The sequence below is a fragment of the Crassostrea angulata genome, chromosome 3, assembly GCF_025612915.1.
Source record: "Crassostrea angulata isolate pt1a10 chromosome 3, ASM2561291v2, whole genome shotgun sequence".
NCBI lineage: Eukaryota > Metazoa > Mollusca > Bivalvia > Ostreida > Ostreidae > Magallana > Magallana angulata.
This window is the reverse complement of record NC_069113.1, coordinates 31296732-31319385: the sequence shown is the minus strand read 5'-3', so window position 1 is coordinate 31319385 and position 22654 is coordinate 31296732. Positions and strand designations below refer to the sequence as shown.

Sequence of the window (22654 nt, the reverse complement as noted above, 5' to 3'; positions counted from 1 at the left end):
ATTCTAAAGACATCATCTGTAAAACAAGTATCGACCAATACCAGCATTAAAAGAGGTCTAAAATGAGTAAAAATAGATAATCTCGCAGTGTGACATACGTGACAATTATTACGAATAAACTAAGTACGTGGTGTTTTAAAGAAAAGAAGTATGTAATAATCTGTGTGAAAACTATGGTCGTATTAGACCCTCACGACAGAATATAATTACCACCATTGATCAAGTCATAGCCAGAACTAACAATATGTTTAGACACAATAATCTAGAGTACCACCTGTACAAAAATCTACACAGGTTTATTCTTGAATTGCCAAAACATGTTTGAAACTCATTACCCTTATTCATAGAGAATAACAAAAATGAATTATATTCCTATATTTCTCTTAAGATTTGAATTGAATTTTAAGTTTTGATTTTGATGACTTAAATTCCACACAGGATGAATGACCATCTTTATAAGTCCTCCTTAAAGATAGCTTAAAGGTGTTTAAAGGTAGCTTAAAGACGATCTTTAAGCCACCTTTAAGCTATATGTGTTGCTTAAAGGTGGCTTAAAGAAAGCGTAAAGATGGCTTAAAGGCAGCTTAAAGACTATCTTTAAGCCACCTTTAAGGACAACTTATAGGTCCTTAATGTCCAAACTTCTTTAAGCCACCTTTAAGCCACCTTTAAGCTACCTTTAAGCCACCTTTAAGCCATTAAAAAAATTTAATTCAATATTGTGCTTAATTTCCAACAAAATGTATTAACTTTATGAAAGAAAAGGTATTAAAACGGTTTTTGTTCTAGAAAGATAAATGAAAAAAAAACACACAAAAAAAAAAACCCGGCCACGGCGAGAATTGAACCTGGAAGCCCTTAGTTTACTATATATCAGTGGATATTGAATCACTGTATTGAATGTGTTTACTTGAAAAGATTTTGACAAACCATTCAGTTTGTAACAATCAATTATATCTAATTTATAAATTACATGCATGCATGTATTTAAAATGAAATACGGAACTTGGTCTTCAGTGAACAAAAATATATTATACCTAAATGGAAACCGTTAGGTTCACTATAGTAGGCTTTCTTAGTTAATAAATTTAAACCGAGTAGATATACGTTCATCTTATTTATAGCTATAAAAATGTAAGAAAGAAAATGAAATCATTTCTTTTATTAAATGCATTGATACTATTATTAAATGTATTTAATTAAATTACAATTGCTTTGCAAATGTAATTGATTAAATTGATTAAAGGGGCATGGTCACGATTTTGGTCAAAAATTATTTTTCCGATTTGAATAATTACAATGCTTCAGTGAGGCATTTTTAATAGGTAAACAAATTTTGAGTGTCATTTGTTGAGTAACAAGCGAGTTTCAGAGCTTACAATTCTTTGACATGTAAACAAAGCTTTGTTCAATTTCCCGCATTTTTCCCGGTTTTCATGATCGCGGCGCCGTTCCAATATGTTTACATGTAATTGTATGTACATGATTTTTAAACTATCAATTCTATAACAAACAAAATTACCAATTACCGGTGACGTATTTACTGCATGTGGCAATTGCAAATGACTTGTACATACAATTGTATGATGTGCCAGGCCGGGTATATTTGACATATTTACCCTTATACATATATTTAAATAATCAACCCTATTTATGATCACCGGTAAATTAATTAATTAGCCTCAAGATTTTACTCTTACATACATGTATCGTTAATTTGTAGACGTAACATTTTTGAAACCCAGAGCTAGGAAATAATACTTTGAAAATGAATTACAAATGTAAATTAACTTTTATTCACTAGACTTATCGTATACTCGTACATACTATAAGATTCAACGCCTTTAGAAACCCTGACGTGCACCTGGGCACACGACACACCTGTTGTGTATATCTTGTATATTCTGTGTTAGTTCCAGGGGTTTTCTTAAGTTGGACAAACAATAGAATTTAATTAGATATACACAAACATGCACCTGGGCACACGACACAACTGTTGTGTATATCTTGTATATTCTGTGTTAGTTCCAGGGGTTTTCTTAAGTTGGACAAACAATAGACTCTAATTAGATATACACAAACGAACAAAACTATGTCTAGACAAACAAAGCAGTAATATCCTGCCCGATATAACAAAGGCAGTTGAGAGTCTTTTCATCTTTAACATGTATCTAGCAGATCTAGAATTAAAAATAATGAAAATTGAAAAAAAAAAATACAAACCTTAAACCGATTATCAAATTAAATCATGCATTTTTGGTTCATTATCTTTATTTTGTTTAGTAACCGGATGAACTGAGAGAGAGAGAGAGAGAGAGAGAGAGAGAGAGAGAGAGAGAGAGAGAGAGAGATTTTTCACCGATTAATTTATAATAGGAAACAAACATACTTTAATTAGTTTTATGCACATATTAAGATACAGAGACTGCGCTCACCCCTACAATAATTTTGAGACCCCCCAAAAATTATAAAGAACTTTATAACGGCAATCTGTGTCCATCGGAGCGGTGCTGATGATAGCGATCTGTGTTTAATGGAGCGACGATTAAAACCGCCTGGAACACCCCCCCCCCCCCTTCCTTGGAAATTATATTATCACTCGGATGACCCCCTCCCATCCCAAAAAAAGAGCTTTTGCATTTAATATATGTTTTTATTGTTCAGCTTGATCAATATTGACTTAAAGGCCACTTAAAGACAGTGTAAAGGCAGTGTAAAGAGAGCGTAAATGCCACTTAAAGATGCTTAAAGGTGGCTTAAAGGTGGCTTAAAGGTAGCTTAAAGAAGTTTGGACATTAAGGACCTATAAGCACTTGCTTAAAGGTGACTTAAAGGCGGCTTAAAGGTTGTATAGCCTTTAAGCTCCTTTAAGTCACCTTTAAGCCACCTTTAAGGACTTGCTTAAAGATGGTTTTTCGCCCTGTGCCACTTTTTGAAAGTAACTTGTGTTTTTATATAAACTTAATAGTCCAGCATACTTTTGATTTTATAGGTTTAAAAAGGTCGTTGTATCATTGGCTCATGATGAAGAAAATAAAATTAGAAAACAGTAAATGATTTCTCCATTTTAATCATATTTCATTCGATATGATGAATTAAAAAAAAAAATCTGTACTTAAGATATACGAGAAAATTTCATTTCGGCACGAACCGATATGCGACATTCGATCTGATTAAAATCTATAATGTGATTCATAACAGTGCTGCACCCGTCGCAAATAAATGGGAAAAATGCATTCCAAAACAAATAAAGGCAAGCTTATCTTTTTATAAAGATTAGGTAGCTAGCGAAATTAGCTGTAAGAGTCACACCAAAAAAAATTATATCAAAATATCCTTGACTAATTAATGTTTCTGTTTTCCTGGTTTCTAAACGAAATCATGACAATTTATCGCAAGCAAGTAAAATATATATGCAAGCAAGTAAAATAAAAACATATCATTGGGGGGGGGGGGGGGGGGGTAAGGGGAGTCCGGACCCCCTGTAAAATTCATATTTCTTTCAATATATTATAAAATTACCATAAATATGCCTCCGACCCCCTCCCCCTCCCGGCAAAAATCTAAAAAATTCTGGATCCGCACTTGTATATTATTGATGTATTAATTCCACGTCGCAAAAAAAACCCTGTTTTTAGTTGAAACATACGCTTCGCATTCTAAAGCACAAATATTCATGCATATTTCCCCAGAACTGAGTTTCTCTAAGTATGCGTTATTTACCCCCCCCCCCCCCCCAAAAAAAATACCACAACAACAAACAAAGGCAAACATATAAGACCTCACCCCTACACCACAAACCCCACAAAAACAAAACAAAAACGCACATTTTTTCACTCAAAATCTCGTGGTTATGGATGGGGCTATTAAAAATCCATTTTTTTTTGTATGTGTTTGCACGTTATATACATATATTTGCATTTCCATTGTTTTTTCCCACTGTAAGCCCATACGGAGGAGCTGCAATTATATCTCTATAATCGCAATTGCTCTGTCAGTATACTATGACGTCATAAAGGTGTAACGTTATATATACTTTTCCATGACGTTATAGATTTAAACCACTATACGATACATCATGTGTTTTTCTCCAACTCCATTAAAATTGACGTATTTACATGTAATATTAAAACATGTTTTTGATAACATTTTAAAGGAATTACTGTTACAACATATCATTGATTCTGTTAACAAATCTATGTGAATTAAAAAGATACATTACAGTCTGAATGTTTACTTTTGATTTAATAGCTAAATGTTGAGGTCTAGGCTAATACAGGGTATTTGCGAGTGGTAAAATGCAAATATAAGTAATAAACAACGATTATTTAGTGAACATGGCGTTATGAATAGCAACTGCTCTGCTGGCATATTTTCCATGATGCGCTAGCGCGCATCATGGAATATGCCAACAGAGCAATTGCTATTCATAACGCCATGTTCACTAAATAACATTGTTTATTTCTTAAGTACATATAACGTGCAAACACATACAATTTTATTGTATGTGTTTGCATGTTATATGTACATGTATATAACCGTCCCTGATGATATTATTAAGCCCTCACCGGAGTGAACCTATCTGTAAATATAAGAATTTTTAATACATTGACATGAATCCACCCTTATATCATTTTGTATTTTTTAAAATCTTTCGAATTCTACATTTTTATATATCCATTGTATAACGTTATAAATATAAATAATTCTTAGCTATTTATTTTTATATTTCATACAAATCTATTAAAAAAAATATTCGTACCTAGAGAAGTCTAGTGGACACATGATTTCAACTAAAAGATGCACGTAGGATCCCCCTATTTCGAAATACCCCACGAGAAAAATCATGTCACGTGTGGGTTTCCGTACCAACAACAGATACATGTGTATTATTTACAAACAGATTTTCTACTTTCAGCGGGGTGCATCTAACAGAGACGATCGTAGATCTAACTACCTACAAAACAAGTATGTAAAACCACAATGTTAGGAATTTGATTTTAATATGATCGCAGGGTTACCTGAAATTGTTAAAAACGTTTACGATTATTATTTTACGGGTTGATTCGCGCTCGCCTAAAAATCGATAAGTGATAACTTAGATTATCAACTATTTAATATATACACAGTTTTGATTGTTGAGTAAAACATTTCTTTTGTATTAATAAAATACAATTGGGCTATGCCATGCAGGCGATCCATACATCATATTTTTTTAAAAAGATGTCAACAATACATAATTAGGTCAATTCAGGTATACTGAAATTGTGATTTACTGATTGCCTGTTTAAATATTGTTACAAATCCCTGCATCTTAGTGAATGAAACCCACGTGCAAGAGACTCCGCAATCAGCAATGCAACAATAGAAGATTAAATTCGTCAACCATGCAAAAACCCCACCCTGCGAATAATCCGGAGAAAAACTATGGAACACAACTCCAACACAAATTTTCTTCAAACCTTAAAAACGAAACAGAAAACATTGGGGTTATAATATTGTTGGAAGGGCTGACTGGGGAAGGATGTAAGGAAAACCGATAGCTATATAACAACTTCTTTTGAGTTGGAAAAAAGTATTAAAATAAATGAAATCAATTTTTGAAAGGAAGTACAAGATACGAGCCAATTTAGTTATTTATTTAGGCTCGCACTTTTGATCAGCAAGATTAGATTTAGATATAATCTCTTATCACGTGCATTATAGACCTACACTTGATAGCTTAGGTAATTAGTTGTTTGATAAATGTGCAAATTATGATGCATTCTGGGACAGAAAATAGAACTGTATACAAGGTTATTTTCGCCCCTCTGCGCTTGCAAATGGTTTTGCCCAGTCTTAAATTCGCACAGACACGATTGTGTACTAAAGAGATAACTTGGAACATTGGTATTTGCCCAGTCTTAAATTCGCCAAAGTCTACTATAGTACTTGGCTTTTGTAGAACAATTGATATTGTATGCTAGTAATGTTGAAAAATTGTGCAGTTATTCAAAGAACCTTCGAATACAAGCAGGTAGAGTTAAAGAATGTCAGATTTTCAATTATAAATCCCGGTATCAAAGATATTTGTTTTCGTTCTTATTAGCATCTCCTATTTTAACAAGACGATATGTCATCGAAGAACTACTGAATGAAGGGAAATATTTGCCCCGTTTTATTTACGCCCCTTTCGCCCTTTTTGTCAGCGGGCGAATTAAAGCTGGGCGAATTCTATTCTCGCAATGAATACCTTTTTTAACATCTTGGCGAGTTCAAAGAAAGAACGAAACCGTTTGCAAGTGTAGAAGGACGAAATAACACTGGGCGAAAATAATCTTATAAACAGTATTGAATTTCTTCTTTATCAATTTCAATTGAGTTCTTTGTATCTTTTTTTAAATGACAGAAAAGAAACCCTAAGACATATCGTAAATTGAAATTTACTTCGGCGCTTGGAATTGAATTTCGAATGCCACACAGTTTTTAACAATATACCTATGTCTGAGCGTTAAGATTTGCTCAAACCTCTGCGAAGAAAACTAAGGAAGAAAACGTTTAAAATTGAATAGCAACAAAACACTGTAAGTAAAGAAAGGTGCATCGACGATTAGCATAGGGCGTTTAAAAGGTGAAAATGATAGTTTTGAAGAGTTTTTTTGTGTTAAAATGGACGAGATGTATGCCTAAGGCCACTTTTACATGGATTTGCGTTGATCATCGCATTTTGTGAACAAGTGTCTTCACTTGAAAGTACTTGGGAAAACAAAACACTTATTAGTTATTAGGTTTTTTTACTGACTGACTACAAAAATATATCGGGTTGATCAATTTCATAGATTGTAAAATTTGCAATGTTATTTACATGTACAATGAGCTCGGTCAACCCGATATATTTCTGTAGTCAGTCAGTAACAAACCTCATATAAGTAACAGTATGCTATTGCAGTTTCATGTGTGTAATATGATCTCTAACAGTTGTTTGTTATAATAAATCTTCTTTGTAAGTAAATAAAATGTATGAAATTCCAATTCTGTATCAATTAATTTACTAAGATAATACAGTAAAACAGTCCAAGGGACGGGCGATTTCGCTTCGTTATAAGCGTAATTCGTTATAACCGTCAAGTTTACAATATGTAATAAAGTACAGGAAATGAAAACCACTTTGCTGTAATCATCATTTCATTATAAGCGTGTTCGCTATAACCGTGATTTTCTGTACTACAATTCGAGTTCTAGCTATAGTTCTAGTATAAAAAATGCTTTATATTTTTGTTTATTTTCAGAGAGACACCAGTACAATGGGTAAACTACGCTCGTTTTACGTGGAACTGCTGGATCCACAACAGGTGTATTTTGCAGGACAAACCATTAATGGCAGACTGGTGGTAGAATTGGATGCCGAGATGAAAATGAGAGGTTTCAAACAATAATTATTACTATTAATATTTGCTTTGATAATTGTATGTACATGTAAGCTTGGGTATGTGTGTATGTGTATGTGTCTCGTGTGTGGTCGAGAGTCAGGGACGGTAGGGTGTGAGGCTAACAGGTTATGGTGGTAAAGATATATTGCACGGGGGTATCGATACACCATACTCTATGTACAATGAAATGTAGGTCAAGTCAGATACGGGCTACCATAAGTCGGTTATTTGAGCTCTTGGCACTGAAGCTGCAAAGAATAGCAACACAGAAGTGAGATAAGATAAAAACGTGCGAAGAACGTGAGAATGCGTCGGAATTAAATGAAAAAAATTAATTGGCTATCTTATTTTCGATATATATCGATTCTCATTTTTATTAAATCTATTTCCATGTAAACAAATCTTAAATGAGTTTCAGATTTCATTGAATTTCCCTGTAATTTGTATACACGACCATGTAATCAATAGCACACAGAAATTGACAACGGTAGAGATATAAAATATGGATATTATAATTCAATTGTACATAACTGCGTACTAAGCCTTTGTATTTATATGTTCAATAGCGACCTGTTGAGTACATTGGTTTTTTATGCGATAATAAATCATACACTACAGCGCATCATGAATAGAAGTGTAAGAAAAAGCTTAAGTTTACTTCAATATACAGGGAACAATTATGTACACTAGGATATCGTATTGCTTTATCACGATATTTAAGGCTAACCTTAAAAGTGAACAAAACTTGTTCTTAGTAGTAAAGTTGTATAACCCAAAAGATGGTTACTTAGAACCATTTTAACAAGGGCTTGGACTTTAAGTAGTTGGTATCAAACAGCAATGTGAGGTAGGCCTGTCTATTTCATTGCTGACCAATCATCCAAGGCTCTTTCAAACCAACAAGATTTGTCTGGCTTTTGAGCTAAGACCACGAAATCTGTGTAATATTTCACTCGAAACCAACATCACTTTTAACTTGTTTTGATGCAAGAAACAGATAGTAACATCTTACTGAAAGTCCAAGGCCTTGTTAAAATCGTTCTAACATCTACAGGTGTATACAACACTTGATTTAATCGTAATGATATTACATGTATATTTTAATGTCATTAAAAACTACAATTTCTTCTTTTGTTCATAATTAAAAAAAACTATCTGACCGTTCTAACGTGTTATAGAAATTGACCTTTTTGCTACATGTAATAATTTTTTAGAACATAAAATTAGTATGGAAAAAAATAAACGTACACACAATTACAGAATTACACACAATTACGGTGGACGTGTAAAACATGTGCTGTACGTGTTATAATTTTCTTAGTGTAATTTAAAAAAAAAGAACTGGTGAGGTCAGTTAAAAATGCCCTGCGTTTATATTCCACATCTAATACAAATATATTTCAGAAATAAGATTGAAATTTAAGGGATTGGCTTATGTTCATTGGACCGAGCAGCACAGCACCGGAAGCGGGAAGAACCGACGAACCACAACGAGGCATTATAGCGCCACTGAAAACTACTTCGATCAAACTGTACCCGTCTATGGAAGAGGTCAGCATTTTCATTTATAACCCTCTGTATTTTCAGAAGTAAGGTTGATCTTTAAAGGCATGTCGTATGTATCCTGGTCGGAGTCTCATACAACCGGAACCGGAAGTAATCAGCGTACCGAGACTGAATATTACACAGCATCAGAGACATACTTTGAGCAAATTGTTCCTGTGTATGGAAGAGGTTGTAATTTTTAACTGAATTACCGTGCCTCTTTAAGTCATGCAATTATAATATCATGAAGGCAGTTGTTGTTGGCGTATGTGCAACTGAAGGATATACCAAAATTATTGTATTCTGAACACACAAGTTTTTTTTCTGCCGAAAAATTAAAGACTTTTTTTTTATGAATTATACATACCTAAGCATGAAACAAACCTATTTTCCGCTTCTATAATGTTCAACGTTTCCGGCATTTTGATGCTGTCAATTCAAGCTTACACCATAGCATAGTGTTAATCTCTTACCAATGCCATAGCATACAATCTCATAGCACATTATTAAATACTCATTCATCATTGCATACCATATCATAACATACATTATAATTTCAACTCAGTTTATAATTATTTTATTTTATTACAAAGAATAATTGTTTACATGGCATATTGGTGGAAATTTTTGGTTTTTTATTTTATTTGAAATGTTTGGACTGTTCTCTATATCCCATAGCATATCACTGAAATTGCGCACCATAGCAAAACATCAAATTATAAAAGATGTGTACAAAAATAAGAAACCATTGAAAAAAATACGACGATGATTTTGTCCAGGTCTGGGAATGGGCGACGATAATCGGCTACCCCCGGGACAGCATGTGTACCCCTTCACCTTCACACTTCCTCCCAATCTGCCCTCGTCCTTTGAAGGAGGCACAGGATACGTCAGGTACACAATCAAGGGGACCATTGACAAGCCATGGAAGTTTGACCACAACACCAAAAGGCCTTTTACTGTCATCGCTTTACTGGACTTGAATACTCAACCTAATGCTGCAGTAAGTTCATTTCACGGGTATCTATGAGTATTGAACAGTCCAGCTGTGGATTTATTTGCAATCAAGGAACCAATTCTTTCGGCTTAGTTGTTCGCAGGGACGTACAGAACAGTCCTATTATATTATATAATTATATAAAAAAGTAATCCTTAACATTTTTTGTACTGCTTGTGTACATATAAATAGATAAGTTGACCTCGATTGATAAAATATAAACTGTTTACCCTCGCTAAGTATAGTGTTTCCTTGGCTTTAGGATAATGATTGTCAAAGAAATTTTAAAGTCTATAACCAAACATATACAAAAGTAAAAGAAAACAAGTGCATGTTACAATATTTTCCATTAATACATGTAATATTTTTACCTATAAATGTCTTGCAGTGATCTCATTTGACTTGGCAGTTTTTAAAAGTCAAACCAATCCATCCATTTCCTTCGCAAATTGATTTTCAGTTTTGACATGAGATCTCGTTGCCTTCTTTGAATTTATTCATAATTAACTTTTTTTCCTGCTTTTTAATATTTAACAGTGTGGGACCCAAAACCAGCAGAACAAGTTCTTATGCTGTTTGTGCTGTAAGTCCGGACCGATTACCGGTACACTCAGTCTGAACAGATGCGGGTACGTCCCCGGGGAGGCGATCCACTTCAACGCGGAAATCCAAAACATGACCAGCCGAGTGTGCGGTTGCCATGTCAAACTTACTATGGTTAGTATTGCTAGGTTGTGTTTGCTTTTGCTATAAAATTGACACTCTTTTAAACCAAAAATGAAAAATCTTGATTCGTGCATGTTGATGGAGTTTTTGTTGTTGGTATTCGTTTCACACACATTGTATTTATAATTATTCGTTCCTGAAAATTAAAGCAATGTTTCAGAGTAGGATTTCCCCGAATGTCAGCTTTCACGCTGTAGCTTTAGTCTAACGTGGAATTTTCCCCAGGGAAGTACATCTCAATTTTAATATCAAAGACCTTTCAATTATTTTTTTCCAATATACCATCTAAACAGACCACCATATTCCATGCCACCACGAAATCCAAGTCAACCACTACTGAGGTGGCTAGGGTGGTGCATCAAGATGTCCAGCCCGGGGAGACAGAAACATGGACCGGTGACCGGCTTATGATCCCTCCCCTACCCCCCTCATTCCTGGTGGGGTGTAGGATTATAGACATCAACTATTACTTAGAGGTGACAAAAAGTAGTTTACTTATTGTAATATTAGAAACATATTTTTAAAACGGCTTATATATTGCCCTATTACTTAAAATTTTCGAAAGTGCAATTTTGTTTCTTGAGAGTTGGTTCCGATTTTAAATCTAGTAATATGTTTAATATGATAACAAAGATGAAAGAATTTTACAGTTAATTTGCGAGCAATGATTTTTTAAAGGAATCCAATGATTCGTTAAGGTCGAGATCTAGTAAATGATTTCAGACTGTCTTTTTGGTGCTAGAACCATTATGACATCATAATTGATTTGATGAATTTTTCCCGTATTTAAAGGAATTATGTAGAAAATAAAACAATATTTTGACATTCTATAATTAATCACGGGAAAAGTAATCCCGGTACCTATATTCTATTTGACATCATTCTAAAGAGGTTTAATTCCGTTTTTGGAAAGACTGAAGGCATTCTAGATAAATTTTATAAGTCAAAATTGGACAAAACTCTGATATTTGTTACTTTTATCCTTCATATTTCATAGAAAATGATTGTTTAAAACATGATTTTTCATTGTGTATACCAAAACAGAAAGCCCCGGTACACCCTGTGAAACAAATATATTGTTTTGAAGCATCATTAAAAGAGTTAATTTCTTGAATTTCATAAATCTGTAGGCACCTTTCATTTACTAGATCTTGACCTTTAGAATGTTTAAAAATGCGGGTCATATGCATGTATAATGACGTCCAGAGCTTGATTGATTATTAATTAATATTAGTTTAAATATAATAAATCTAGCGTTTTGACTTTTTCAAACAGCTGATCGTTGATCCCTCTGGGCCTGCCATAGACCTTCATGTGCCTTTACTTATTATCATTGGAACAATACCCTTGCGTTCAGTTGTCCAGCAGTACCAGACACAATTTGGAATGACCTCTCAGCCTTCAGCGTTACCTCCCCCTGGTCCGGCCCCGTCAGCTCCCTCTGCACCGCCAATGGCCGCAGCCATGCCTGACATGTCCAACTTACGTGGGTGTCCAACTTAATATTTAGTTTCTATTATTAATAAGTCAAAAAAATATTATTAAGTTATAAATATTAGGAAAAGGGGACTATGTCTTATAGAAACTGCAGGTATTTACATATTATGATAAGCAAGTCAAAAGCAAGTCAAATGGTGCAAAAGGTTACTACTTTATCATTATGATATCGATCTGAAAAAGGATATCTACATGTACTAGTACAGTTTTGTAAGTGATTTAACTTTTGGAATAAATCTCGATAATCATTGAAATGTCTCATTATATAAATAGTGCCCGTTTAGGAGGGTAAGAGTTGAAATTGACACCCGAGAAAACTAATGTCAACCTCCGCTTCGCGTCGGTTGACAATGGTTTTTGAGGGGTGTCAATTTCAACTCTTACCCTCCTAAACGGGCACTATTTATTTTATTATACTGAATGTCTTAATTTTAAAGAAAACTTTACTACTTTTATATATGAATGACGTGAATTCTTTGGCGAACCGTACGCGCATAGTTTACGCGCATGTAACAATTCGTTGTGTTACCCGTTGCCAAGTGTGTTGCTAACGCTGAGGGTAATAGAAGGGATTACAAACTGCGTCTAAACCAATCAGATTTCAGTATTTAACATGAAAGTATAGTAATAGTAAATGTATCACAGTATAATACTAAAGAATCTTGAACATTTCCCAAACATATCAATTCGATTTGTTGCAGCGCCCCCTAGCTACAGTGAGTGTGTGTTCGGTAAAACGAACATCCGGGAGGAAGACGACTCCGAACACACGCGGGGAGAAATGGACTACGCCCCGGCCTACACCTATTATGATTGGTCCAAACAATCTCAGTTCCAGTAGCTGACCAGTGACACCTCCTTCCAATCAATCAACAGCAACATAAATGACACTATGGGAGTTGGCGATGGGTTTATCTGATCTCCATGTCATGCCGGCTTTATCCTATTTGTTTTAGGTTACCCAGTTCACCAACATCAATTGAACTAACTTGACTGATGAGTTTTGTTTTATCTTGGAGATACTGTGGAAACATCTTTGTCCATGGTGGCTAAATGTAGATTCCATGTTTAGTTGTTTACCGATATTAATAGTTCACTCAGATACATTTCTATCTATATAATAAAAACGTTAACTTTGTATCTACAGGTCCTAGAGTTACCGTCACCGAAAATAACCCCCTCCTCTCGTGTCAGTGATTTTTTTAAAACTGCTTATAAAAGATGGCTCCAACAAATGAAAACAATGAAATGTTTTCATAGTAACCGATATAATACCATATGTGTTCTTATTTTTGAGAATATATAAGTTCTATATACTGCTTGATACATGTACATGTATTTTTGGAAATATCAAATCTTAAAGTTACGACGTTTTAAAGAGCTATATATAATATTTAAAAAATTGAATTGAATTACGTTGAAGATAAGAAAGGGATTAGACAATTGATTTAATAATTAAATTCTCCTTATTTCATACGGTTAAAATTTAGGTATTGCAGAAAGTATTTGCAACCGACGTGCATTCAATCAATATTAACTTTTTGGAAAGGTCTTTCCACCTTTCCTTACCGACCCCCCCCCCCCCCCCCCATCGGACGTCGAAGAATTATTTTTTGTGCAACATCATGCCATCAGACGTGTGTGTATAAGATGCACCAGTCATCAGTCATTTATAATATACAGTGTATGATGGTTTATGCATCTCTTTGCCTTAGGACAAGCAGGACAAATACTAGTAATCAATTTACACGAATAAGTTTTAAAATACAACGTCATCATTTTGTTGAAAGTCTCAGCTTCGTGAAGCACAACCTCTTCCCTTCTAATGTTACCTATGCCACCTTTACTTGTTAAACCTTGCTCTCTCTACTCATCTGAAATAATAAATTCTATTTTATCATAGAAACATAAGGTCTTCATGGGAATTCAGAATATCAATGACAATTTCAAAGGGATGTGACAACAAATTTTTTGTTTTACTAATTTAAGAGGGCTGGATGGCTGTGGCCGTTTTTTAGACTTTATAAATCTCCTGAAAAAGAAGAGCTCTATATAAAGATATAGGAAAACATTCTAACTCAACTTTAGTTAAAATGGTCTTTCCTCAATAATTGTTTATAGCTTAACAAATCATTTGTAAAAAAAAGAAAAGAAAAAAAGTTAAGGTACATCCGATGGTTAACTGTGTTGACCCCCCCCCCCCCCCCCCCCCCCGGCCTCCTTAAAAGTTATCAAGCTATTGGTTAAAAAAATTAACACGTTTGTAAAGCTGATTAAAAAAGAATGCGTAATTTTTATACTAAGAATATAATGGATAGAATGCAATGGCGTATTGATTGCTTTAACATACTATATACATGTACTTGTTTGGAGCTAGTAAGTTTAAATACATGTTTCAAATATATATATGTAATATTTATTATGAAATAAATATCTGGTAGTCAATAATGTATGAATAATTACAGATCGTTCATGGCTGTGCCATTTCTAACGTATAATATTATGTTTTTTGTTTGTCGATAACGTGTAATATTTGCATCAGTGAATCTGTGTTTAAAAAGAGTTTACAATTATAGTTCAATCAGTTTAAATTTGATGGCTACGGTTTGAGCTGAAAAATTTCAAATTGTTTACATACTAGTAACAAAGATTCTTGTATGTTACTAACTAGCTCGAAAACTGACTCTCATGTTCTGGTTGGCTAATATTTTAAAAATTATAACTCTTAACTATTAAACACGGCCATGAAAAAATAATGAGAAATGTCAGCTCAAATCGTTAAATGCACCATTCAATGACTAAAGAATTGTTGCAATCAGTATACCAGTATATGGAAGTGTATGTATTAATAATAAATCTTGTTCTAATCACATCAATTTTCTTTTAATTTTCATTGCTGTTGTGTCATTAAAAAGAAAGATCTTTTCGATATTGTTGTAGAGACGTCCGGTCCATAATACTTTTTTTGTAAACCTTAAGAACCGGATTGTCTCTTCGAGGCTGCCATAGATATATTGATTAAAAAAACGTGTTTTCATTTGTTGTAGGACAATAAACTTGTAAAATATCAAGAAAAGGTAGGGTTTTTAATTTTCTTTTTTAATTTTTTTTTTTTTTTTGAAAACTGATATTTTTTCATTTTAATCGTAATTTGAACCCATTAGGTTTGCATCTTCATTTCGTAGGTTTAACATGTTGAAAACGAAGTAACTTTAACAGCCTAACACTACTGTATATAGTTCCTATTTTTATACATTAACAGATCTTTAGATTAAGGTGTCATATTTACATTCAACCAGTAAATTCAAAATTCACAATACGCCGAGGGTATAAAAGTCGTTAAACGATCAATAGGAAACCCCCTTACTGCAGGACATGATTCTGTATATATACCAATAATACAGTGACCAGGTCATGACCCCGGAGAAGAAATTAAAGCTGTACTGGCGCCAGTATGTTTCACGATGACAGCGGTGAAATTTCAAAAGCAACCAAATACGCGTAGGCCTACACGCTTACACTTTTTTTTAGGAAGGGGGGATTTATGCATTATTCAAATCTTAATAGCCAGTTGAAAGCCCAATTGCTTGATAACTAGAACATAATCAGGCTTTCCCAATTCTTTCACAAATCGATAGAAGCTAGACCAGGCCAGTCGAGAATATCCTTTACAATGTAAATTAATATTATGAGCGAAGTGCATGCAGACAGTGCGATACATCACATGTATATCAACTCTTCAACAAATTAAATCCTTTCTTAAGATTTCTATAGATCTATTTATTGGCCAATCTTTAAACACACAAAGATGACAATATCTTTTTATGTTTTCATTTATAAATATTGTACATAAAACGTTCACGCCTCTTCACCGGACATGTCGCAAGAAACAACCCGTGCCATATATTAACCTTAAACTCAATATTTCCTCTTTGTCTAGGCCTCTGTAGATATTTGTACGCACCCGTGGTACCTGTTCTGGAAGGGTTTCTTATTTCCTGGAAAGTAAGTAGGTAAATTTATGTACATTAATTAAATTATCCAAAAAAAAAAATGGAATAAAAAACCCAGCATATAATCATATACTTAATAATTACATGTAAAGTTTATTTGTTACGAAAGCCCATAGAGCTCATTTTCGTAGGTAAAAAAAAATATTTTTTTCGGGTCTAAACGCGAAACTTTCGCGATATAACGCAATAGTTTCACAAATAAACGCGAAACTTTCGCGTATAAACGCGAAACTTTCGCAATTAAAGGCGTAAGTTTTACAGAACAAAATCTGCAAAATTTAGTTCGAATTTCCTATGTTTGGCTTAAAGTCTATTTTTGTTTTTGGCTAGTTCCATAATAAAGTAAAAATATCGAATGTTTTGTCAATAATTCATTTCATTGATACTTTTTTGTGTTTAGAACAAATTTTACTCATGACATTGAACTTTATAACAATCCAAATTTGAGAACTCAAACCCTGAGTAAACAACACCCTTGATTTATGTCGCGGCGATATAACATATGTTATAACGTTTTAAACAATTAAATCCTTTAAATTCTAAAATGATACTTAATAAAACGTTTAATTCGAATTAAAATTGTTATAAATAAAATATGCTACTGCCTCATTTTTAATAATACAGCGCCATTAGAATGTGAGAAGCGCGATGCATTATGTCCTTTGAAAATCAGTACTAAGATTTTAAAGATTTCATACGTTTGAATTTATGTTAATTTGTAAAAGGTTAAATCTAATTCATTTACATCTTTATAAAATATTATCAAGATATTTGTTTTCAGTAATTATTCTTCATAGGGGTTCTACTCTGAAATAACAATATTTACATTTAAGTTTCGCGTTTATTCGCGAAAATAACACGGTATATCGCGAAAGTTTCGCGTTTATTCGCGAAAGTAACGCGTTATATCGCGATAGTTACGCGTTTATTCGCGAAACTTTTGCGTTTATTCGCGAAAGTTATGCGTTTTTACGCGAAACAAACGCGTTTATTCGCGAAAGTTTCGGGTTTATTCATGAAAAAAAAAAATTTTTTTTACCTACGAAAATGAGCTCAATGGGCTTTCGTAATTTGTTGATAACTCTGAAATCACTTTGTTTGTGATGTACATTAGGCCTATAACTTACGTATGCAGCTTAGTAATGCAGAAAGATTCTAAAATAAATGTTCAAATTCGTGTTAGTGTGGTGATTACAAAAGGTATTAAGAACAAAGGGCAGATGATGCATCACTGGCTTTATAGATCTCTAAGCTTTTTGGAAAGCTTACCCTGTCTTCTAGACTAGGACGTAAGATAATTTAAAAATCATATATTTTATATTTTTAATTGAAAAGACCAAACTTACCCTTTCCTATATCTTTAGAATATTGATGGTTCAAAATTCATGTTGAGTTTTCCGTTTCTTTTTTCTTCAGAGTGAGACGCCAGTACAATGGGTAAACTACGGTCGTTTTACGTGGAACTGCTTGATCCACAACAGGTGTATTTTGCAGGACAAACCATTAATGGCAGACTGGTGGTAGAATTAGATGCCGAAATGAAAATGAGAGGTTTCAAACAATAATTTATCATAACTCTCTCTCTCTCTCTCTCTCTCTCTCTCTCTCTCTCCCCCAGGCCTTCATATCTATATACACAACGGAAACTGCAATTTAGATTCTAAACGACTGTGTGATTTGCAGTAAGATTCACAACATCAGTTTTTAATTATGTACCTTATATTTTAGAAATAAGATTGAAATTTAAGGGGTTGGCTTATGTCCATTGGACGGAACAACAGACCATTAGTACCGGAAAGACTACAATAACCACAACTAGACATTATAGCGCCACTGAAAACTATTTCGAGAAAACTGTGCCCGTATACGGAAAAGGTCAGCTGTGGTTTTCATTTTGGTGCATGGGTGATTCAGTTGCTAATAGAATCCTATCATTTTGAATATAGTTGATATTTAAAGTCAATGAAGAATGTATACTTGTTCGAGTTTCATACAACCGGAACCGGAAGTAATCAGCTGACAGAGAATGACATCCCTGTTTAACTTAATATATTGTATTAAGAAGAGGCTTGGATATATGTAATACACACAACCTATGTATGTTGAATAGCCAAGATAACAAAATTTTGATCAAAATGAAAAAATTAAAATGTATACTCCACTAAATTCTTGCTTTAAAGATTTCAACGATGCTATAGCCTAATTTTTTGATATTGAATTATAAGTTAAAAACCAGAAATAATACGATGGTTTTAATTATACAGGCCTGGGAACGGGTGATGATAACCAGTTACCCCCGGGACAGCATGTGTACCCCTTCACCTTCACACTCCCTCCCAATCTACCCTCGTCATTTGAAGGAGGCACAGGATACGTCAGGTACACAATCAAGGGGACCATTGACAAGCCATGGAAGTTTGACCACAACACCAAAAGGCCTTTTACTGTCATCGCTTTACTGGACTTGAACACTCAACCTAATGCTGCAGTAAGTTTATCCCCATCCCACCCCCTCCCCGTTTACATTCTGTACCTTGGAACCATATTCAATGTGGCCAATTTTTGTTGTTTTTTTTTTCCAAATGGGTATACAGTTTCACAAATGAATCTTCTCAAATGAGTATATGATTTCATGTATAGATATTTCCCAGTTGACTTTAAGTTTCAGTAATTGATTATGTTGCATATACCCGCTATATGATATAGCTGTGAATTGCAGACTAAAAAAATAAGTACAAGTAAGTGACTGTAAAACTGACGCCAGTCTTCATTTTAATTTATGCAATTCCATTCCGCTGTCTTAGGAAATATTACCAATATTCCTTTGAACCCCCCCCCCCCAAAAAAAAAAAATCAATAAAAAAAAATCAACGTTTTGTCGGTATTGCAGAGCCATATTGTACACGTAGCAATTTTGTTTATGCTAAATATTACCCATTTCCCTGTTTTCTGTTTTGGTGACAGACTGGAGCGCAGAACCAAGAGAGCAAGTTCCTGTGCTGTTTATGCTGCAGATCCGGACCAATTTCCGGTACAGTCAACGTGAACCGAAGCGGGTACGTCCCCGGGGAGGCCATCCACTTCAACGCGGAAATCCAAAACATGACCAGCCGAGTGTGCGGTTGCTATGTCAAACTTAATATGGTTAGTAAGGAAGTTTTAGCTGTTACTATAAAGCTACCTCAACTGTTTTGAAACAAAAATTAAAAATTTTTCGTAATGGTTGGATATATAAGTGTAGGGATGCAGTTAACACGCTCACTTCGGAAATGGTTGTGAATTGCCAATTCCTTATGTCGTTTATACCTTTAGCAAAGTTAGGTAAATTATAATCGGCGATCCTCGGCTGATTTCCCTACGCTCCATACAAATTGTCGAGTGCGCGAGACATCCGAGTAGTTCCGTGTGAGGTAAATTATGGATTAATGAAAATGGCAGCATAACAGCTGTTTGTAATTTTGAAAAGAGTAAAGAGTGATGTTGAGATGAAATCTATTTTATATTAGGGACAATGCATTCTTTGGGGTTATAGGAGTCTAAGACATTTGGTTTGAACGACGGATCATGTTTTTTTTTTTTAAATTCTTTAATTAATTCACAATAACCATTACACAGACCACCATATTCCATGCCACCACGAAATCCAAGTCAACCACTACTGAGGTGGCTAGGGTGGTACATCAGGATGTCCAGCCCGGGGAGACAGAAACCTGGACCGGTGACCGGCTTATGATCCCTCCCCTACCCCCCTCGTTCTTGGTGGGGTGTAAGATTATAGACATCAACTATTACTTAGAGGTAATAAAAACTATATTTCCTCATTGCACTATCATGAACATTTTTAAGACACGCATGTTTACATGTTTACATGTTAAATATTGCCCCTTTACTTGGTCCAAAAGATCATCGCCTTTCAATGAAAGTTTATTTTCGTATGATCAAGCTGTATTATTTCTTACCAAATTGTGTGTTTTGAAAATTGAAAGACATTTTTTTCCATTAACTTTCTTATCCTTTGTTGGAGGGGTGGAGGGGGTATGCGTAGTTTTTTTTTGTAATCTACAATGTATTACCACGGGATGTCGGCTTTATTTGTTACAGGAATTTAGAATAGATGTTTCCAAAAACAAATTACTGAAAAAAAAAAAATAGAAATACCAAATGCAAAGCGCCATTATACAAATTAGCTTATTGTATTACATGTAATAAGTGCTAAATTGTGTAATTCAATTTAGAAGTCCATCCAATATTTTATTTAAATTTTAATCAAACAGTTGACCGTTGATCCCTCTGGACCAGCTATAGATCTTCACGTACCCGTACACGTCATCATTGGAACGACACCCCTCCGCTCAGTTGTCCAACAATACCAGACACAGTTCGGAATGTCCACCCCAGAGACACCGGCGTTACCCTCTCCCGGTCCAGCCCCAAACCCCTCTGTAGCCCCAACCGAGATTTGGAATTTACGTGAGTGCATATTCAACATCAATACATAACGATACTTTTGTATATTATTTACATTGCAGATCCACTGACGCTGTCTGGGCATGGCACGGACTCTTGTTTTAAGCATGCTTGATAAGCATGTTATTATTTCATGTTCTTTACTTACTAATTTAATTTGCTTATAGTGTTTATATATATGGTTGTGATCCTTCATCATACAGTTTTTTTTACACAATTTTATGTGATTTACAATTTTTCACAATTTATCTAATAAGGTAAGGCAAAAACAAATCTATCATTTCAGTTCGATTTTTTGCAGCGCCCCCTAGCTACAGTGAGTGTGTGTTCGGTAAAACCAACATCCGGGAGGAAGACGACTCCGAACACACGCGGGGAGAAATGGACTACGCCCCGGCCTACACCTATTATGATTGGTCCAAACAATCCCAGTTCCAGTAGCTGACCACCCCCTTCTTTAATCCATTGTTTATAATGAATTTGAGGTGGGGTGGGGCTTTATTAGTCAATTTGCTCTACGGTTTAATAATCTGAGATGTTTCGTCATCTTGTTTAATATCAGGGTTTTTTTTTCGTATCAAATTATATAAATGATTATTGGTTAATATTATTTAAACATGTTTTTTTTTCAATCATAGATGAGAGTATCACTGTAATCTTTATTTAAAATACTGGTTTATTGATATATCATATAAAAGATGAAAGCATATTTTCTTTTGATTTTGCGTCAAGTGTAATCATTTTGATATCATATGAAAATTATTTTAGATACTATTTCATTATAATCATGAATTCTTAGTTCGCCAATTGTCAGTTTTGACTATATATTTATTGTGAGTTTGATTATCTGATAACAGTGAAAAGGACATTCAGGATTATACGCTATAATATACAGGGAAATATTCGACCCCGTTTTATTTTCGCCCCTTTTGCCCTCGTTGTCAGCGGGCGAATTTAAGACCGGGCGAATTCCTATGTCTTAAACTATCTTTCTTTAAACACAACTGTGTCAGGGCGAATTCAAGACGGGGCGAAACCTTTTGCAAGTGAAAAAGGGCGAAAGTAACCCTTTATACAGTAACTGTACGTACTACATAAATTATATGGCGATAAGATTAGTTAACGTGATGTTTGATTTAAATTGTATCCTGTATTCATTTGTATTTGTATATAATAAAATGTATTCAAAAGTAAACTAAGGTTTCAATAGGTAAATGGTATTGCAATGTTGCATTGTGTATTTACAAAGAACCATATGAATTCTAAGCTAAAAAAACAACAACATGGAATACTTTGTACAATCATAGTCAATAGAATATGTATATACTTTGTACATGTAAATTACTTACATAACTCTAGAGCTGTGATATTTTCTATATTGACAACGATTTGAGAAGTTCAAAAACACGTGTTTGAGGATTTAATTGATGTTTTTGCAAAAATATATTTTATTGACATTTATCTTTCAAATTTCACCATAAAACAAAAAAGGGGGGTGGGTGAGTGTTGTCTTCAATATCTGTTATTAATTTCTTCTTATAAGTATGAAATACTAGTAATAATAATGTACTAGTAATATACCACGTTCCACGTTTTCAAGTTGTCGGGATTAAGATAAGCAATATGTTTTTATATTTGCATTTCCAGTGTCTTTGTTTCTAATAATTATAATGGCACGCCAAATTCTCAAAAGTGAAATAAACATAGTTTCATAGTGGATAAATAGCTTTATCGGTTGTAATTGAAGTTTACGAACCGTAAACTATAGTTAACAACGTTTTTCACATCTGTAAACCATAGTTAAAGCGATAATCTATGTTCATCAGCTTTAAACTATAGTTAACGACATTAATCTGTAAACCACAGTTAACACAATGACCTAGTATGTTTGAGTTAACTGTAATTAACACTGAAAACAATCGTTTGCGATTGCGAAACATAGTTCATCTGATAAATAAAGTTTCATGATATGTGAAACTATGATTAACAGCTCATCACTA

At 34.0% G+C, this 22654-nt stretch overlaps 1 protein-coding gene across 5 annotated transcripts; it reads left to right on the top strand.

Annotated features, from left to right (window-relative positions):
* The first annotated feature begins 4838 nt into the window (after positions 1 to 4838).
* LOC128177817 (arrestin domain-containing protein 17-like) lies at positions 4839 to 22310 on the top strand. Of its 5 annotated transcripts, none has more exons than XM_052844684.1 (8): positions 4839 to 4968; positions 7269 to 7401; positions 8814 to 8960; positions 9734 to 9957; positions 10489 to 10668; positions 10971 to 11153; positions 11953 to 12163; positions 20956 to 22014. In XM_052844684.1, the coding sequence occupies exons 2-8, from the start codon at positions 7284 to 7286 to the stop codon at positions 21093 to 21095; spliced, it is 1203 nt and encodes a 400-aa protein (XP_052700644.1). In that variant the 5' UTR covers positions 4839 to 4968; positions 7269 to 7283; the 3' UTR covers positions 21096 to 22014. The 5 variants fall into 5 exon arrangements, with proteins under 5 accessions (XP_052700644.1, XP_052700643.1, XP_052700645.1 ...); XM_052844683.1 differs by lacking the exon at positions 20956 to 22014 and adding an exon at positions 12876 to 15050; XM_052844685.1 differs by lacking the exons at positions 4839 to 4968; positions 7269 to 7401; positions 8814 to 8960; ... (2 more) ...; positions 10971 to 11153; positions 11953 to 12163 and adding exons at positions 16041 to 16179; positions 17604 to 17738; positions 17916 to 18062; ... (2 more) ...; positions 19803 to 19985; positions 20462 to 20657 and having other exon boundaries at positions 20956 to 22309.
* Positions 22311 to 22654: the final 344 nt, after the last annotated feature.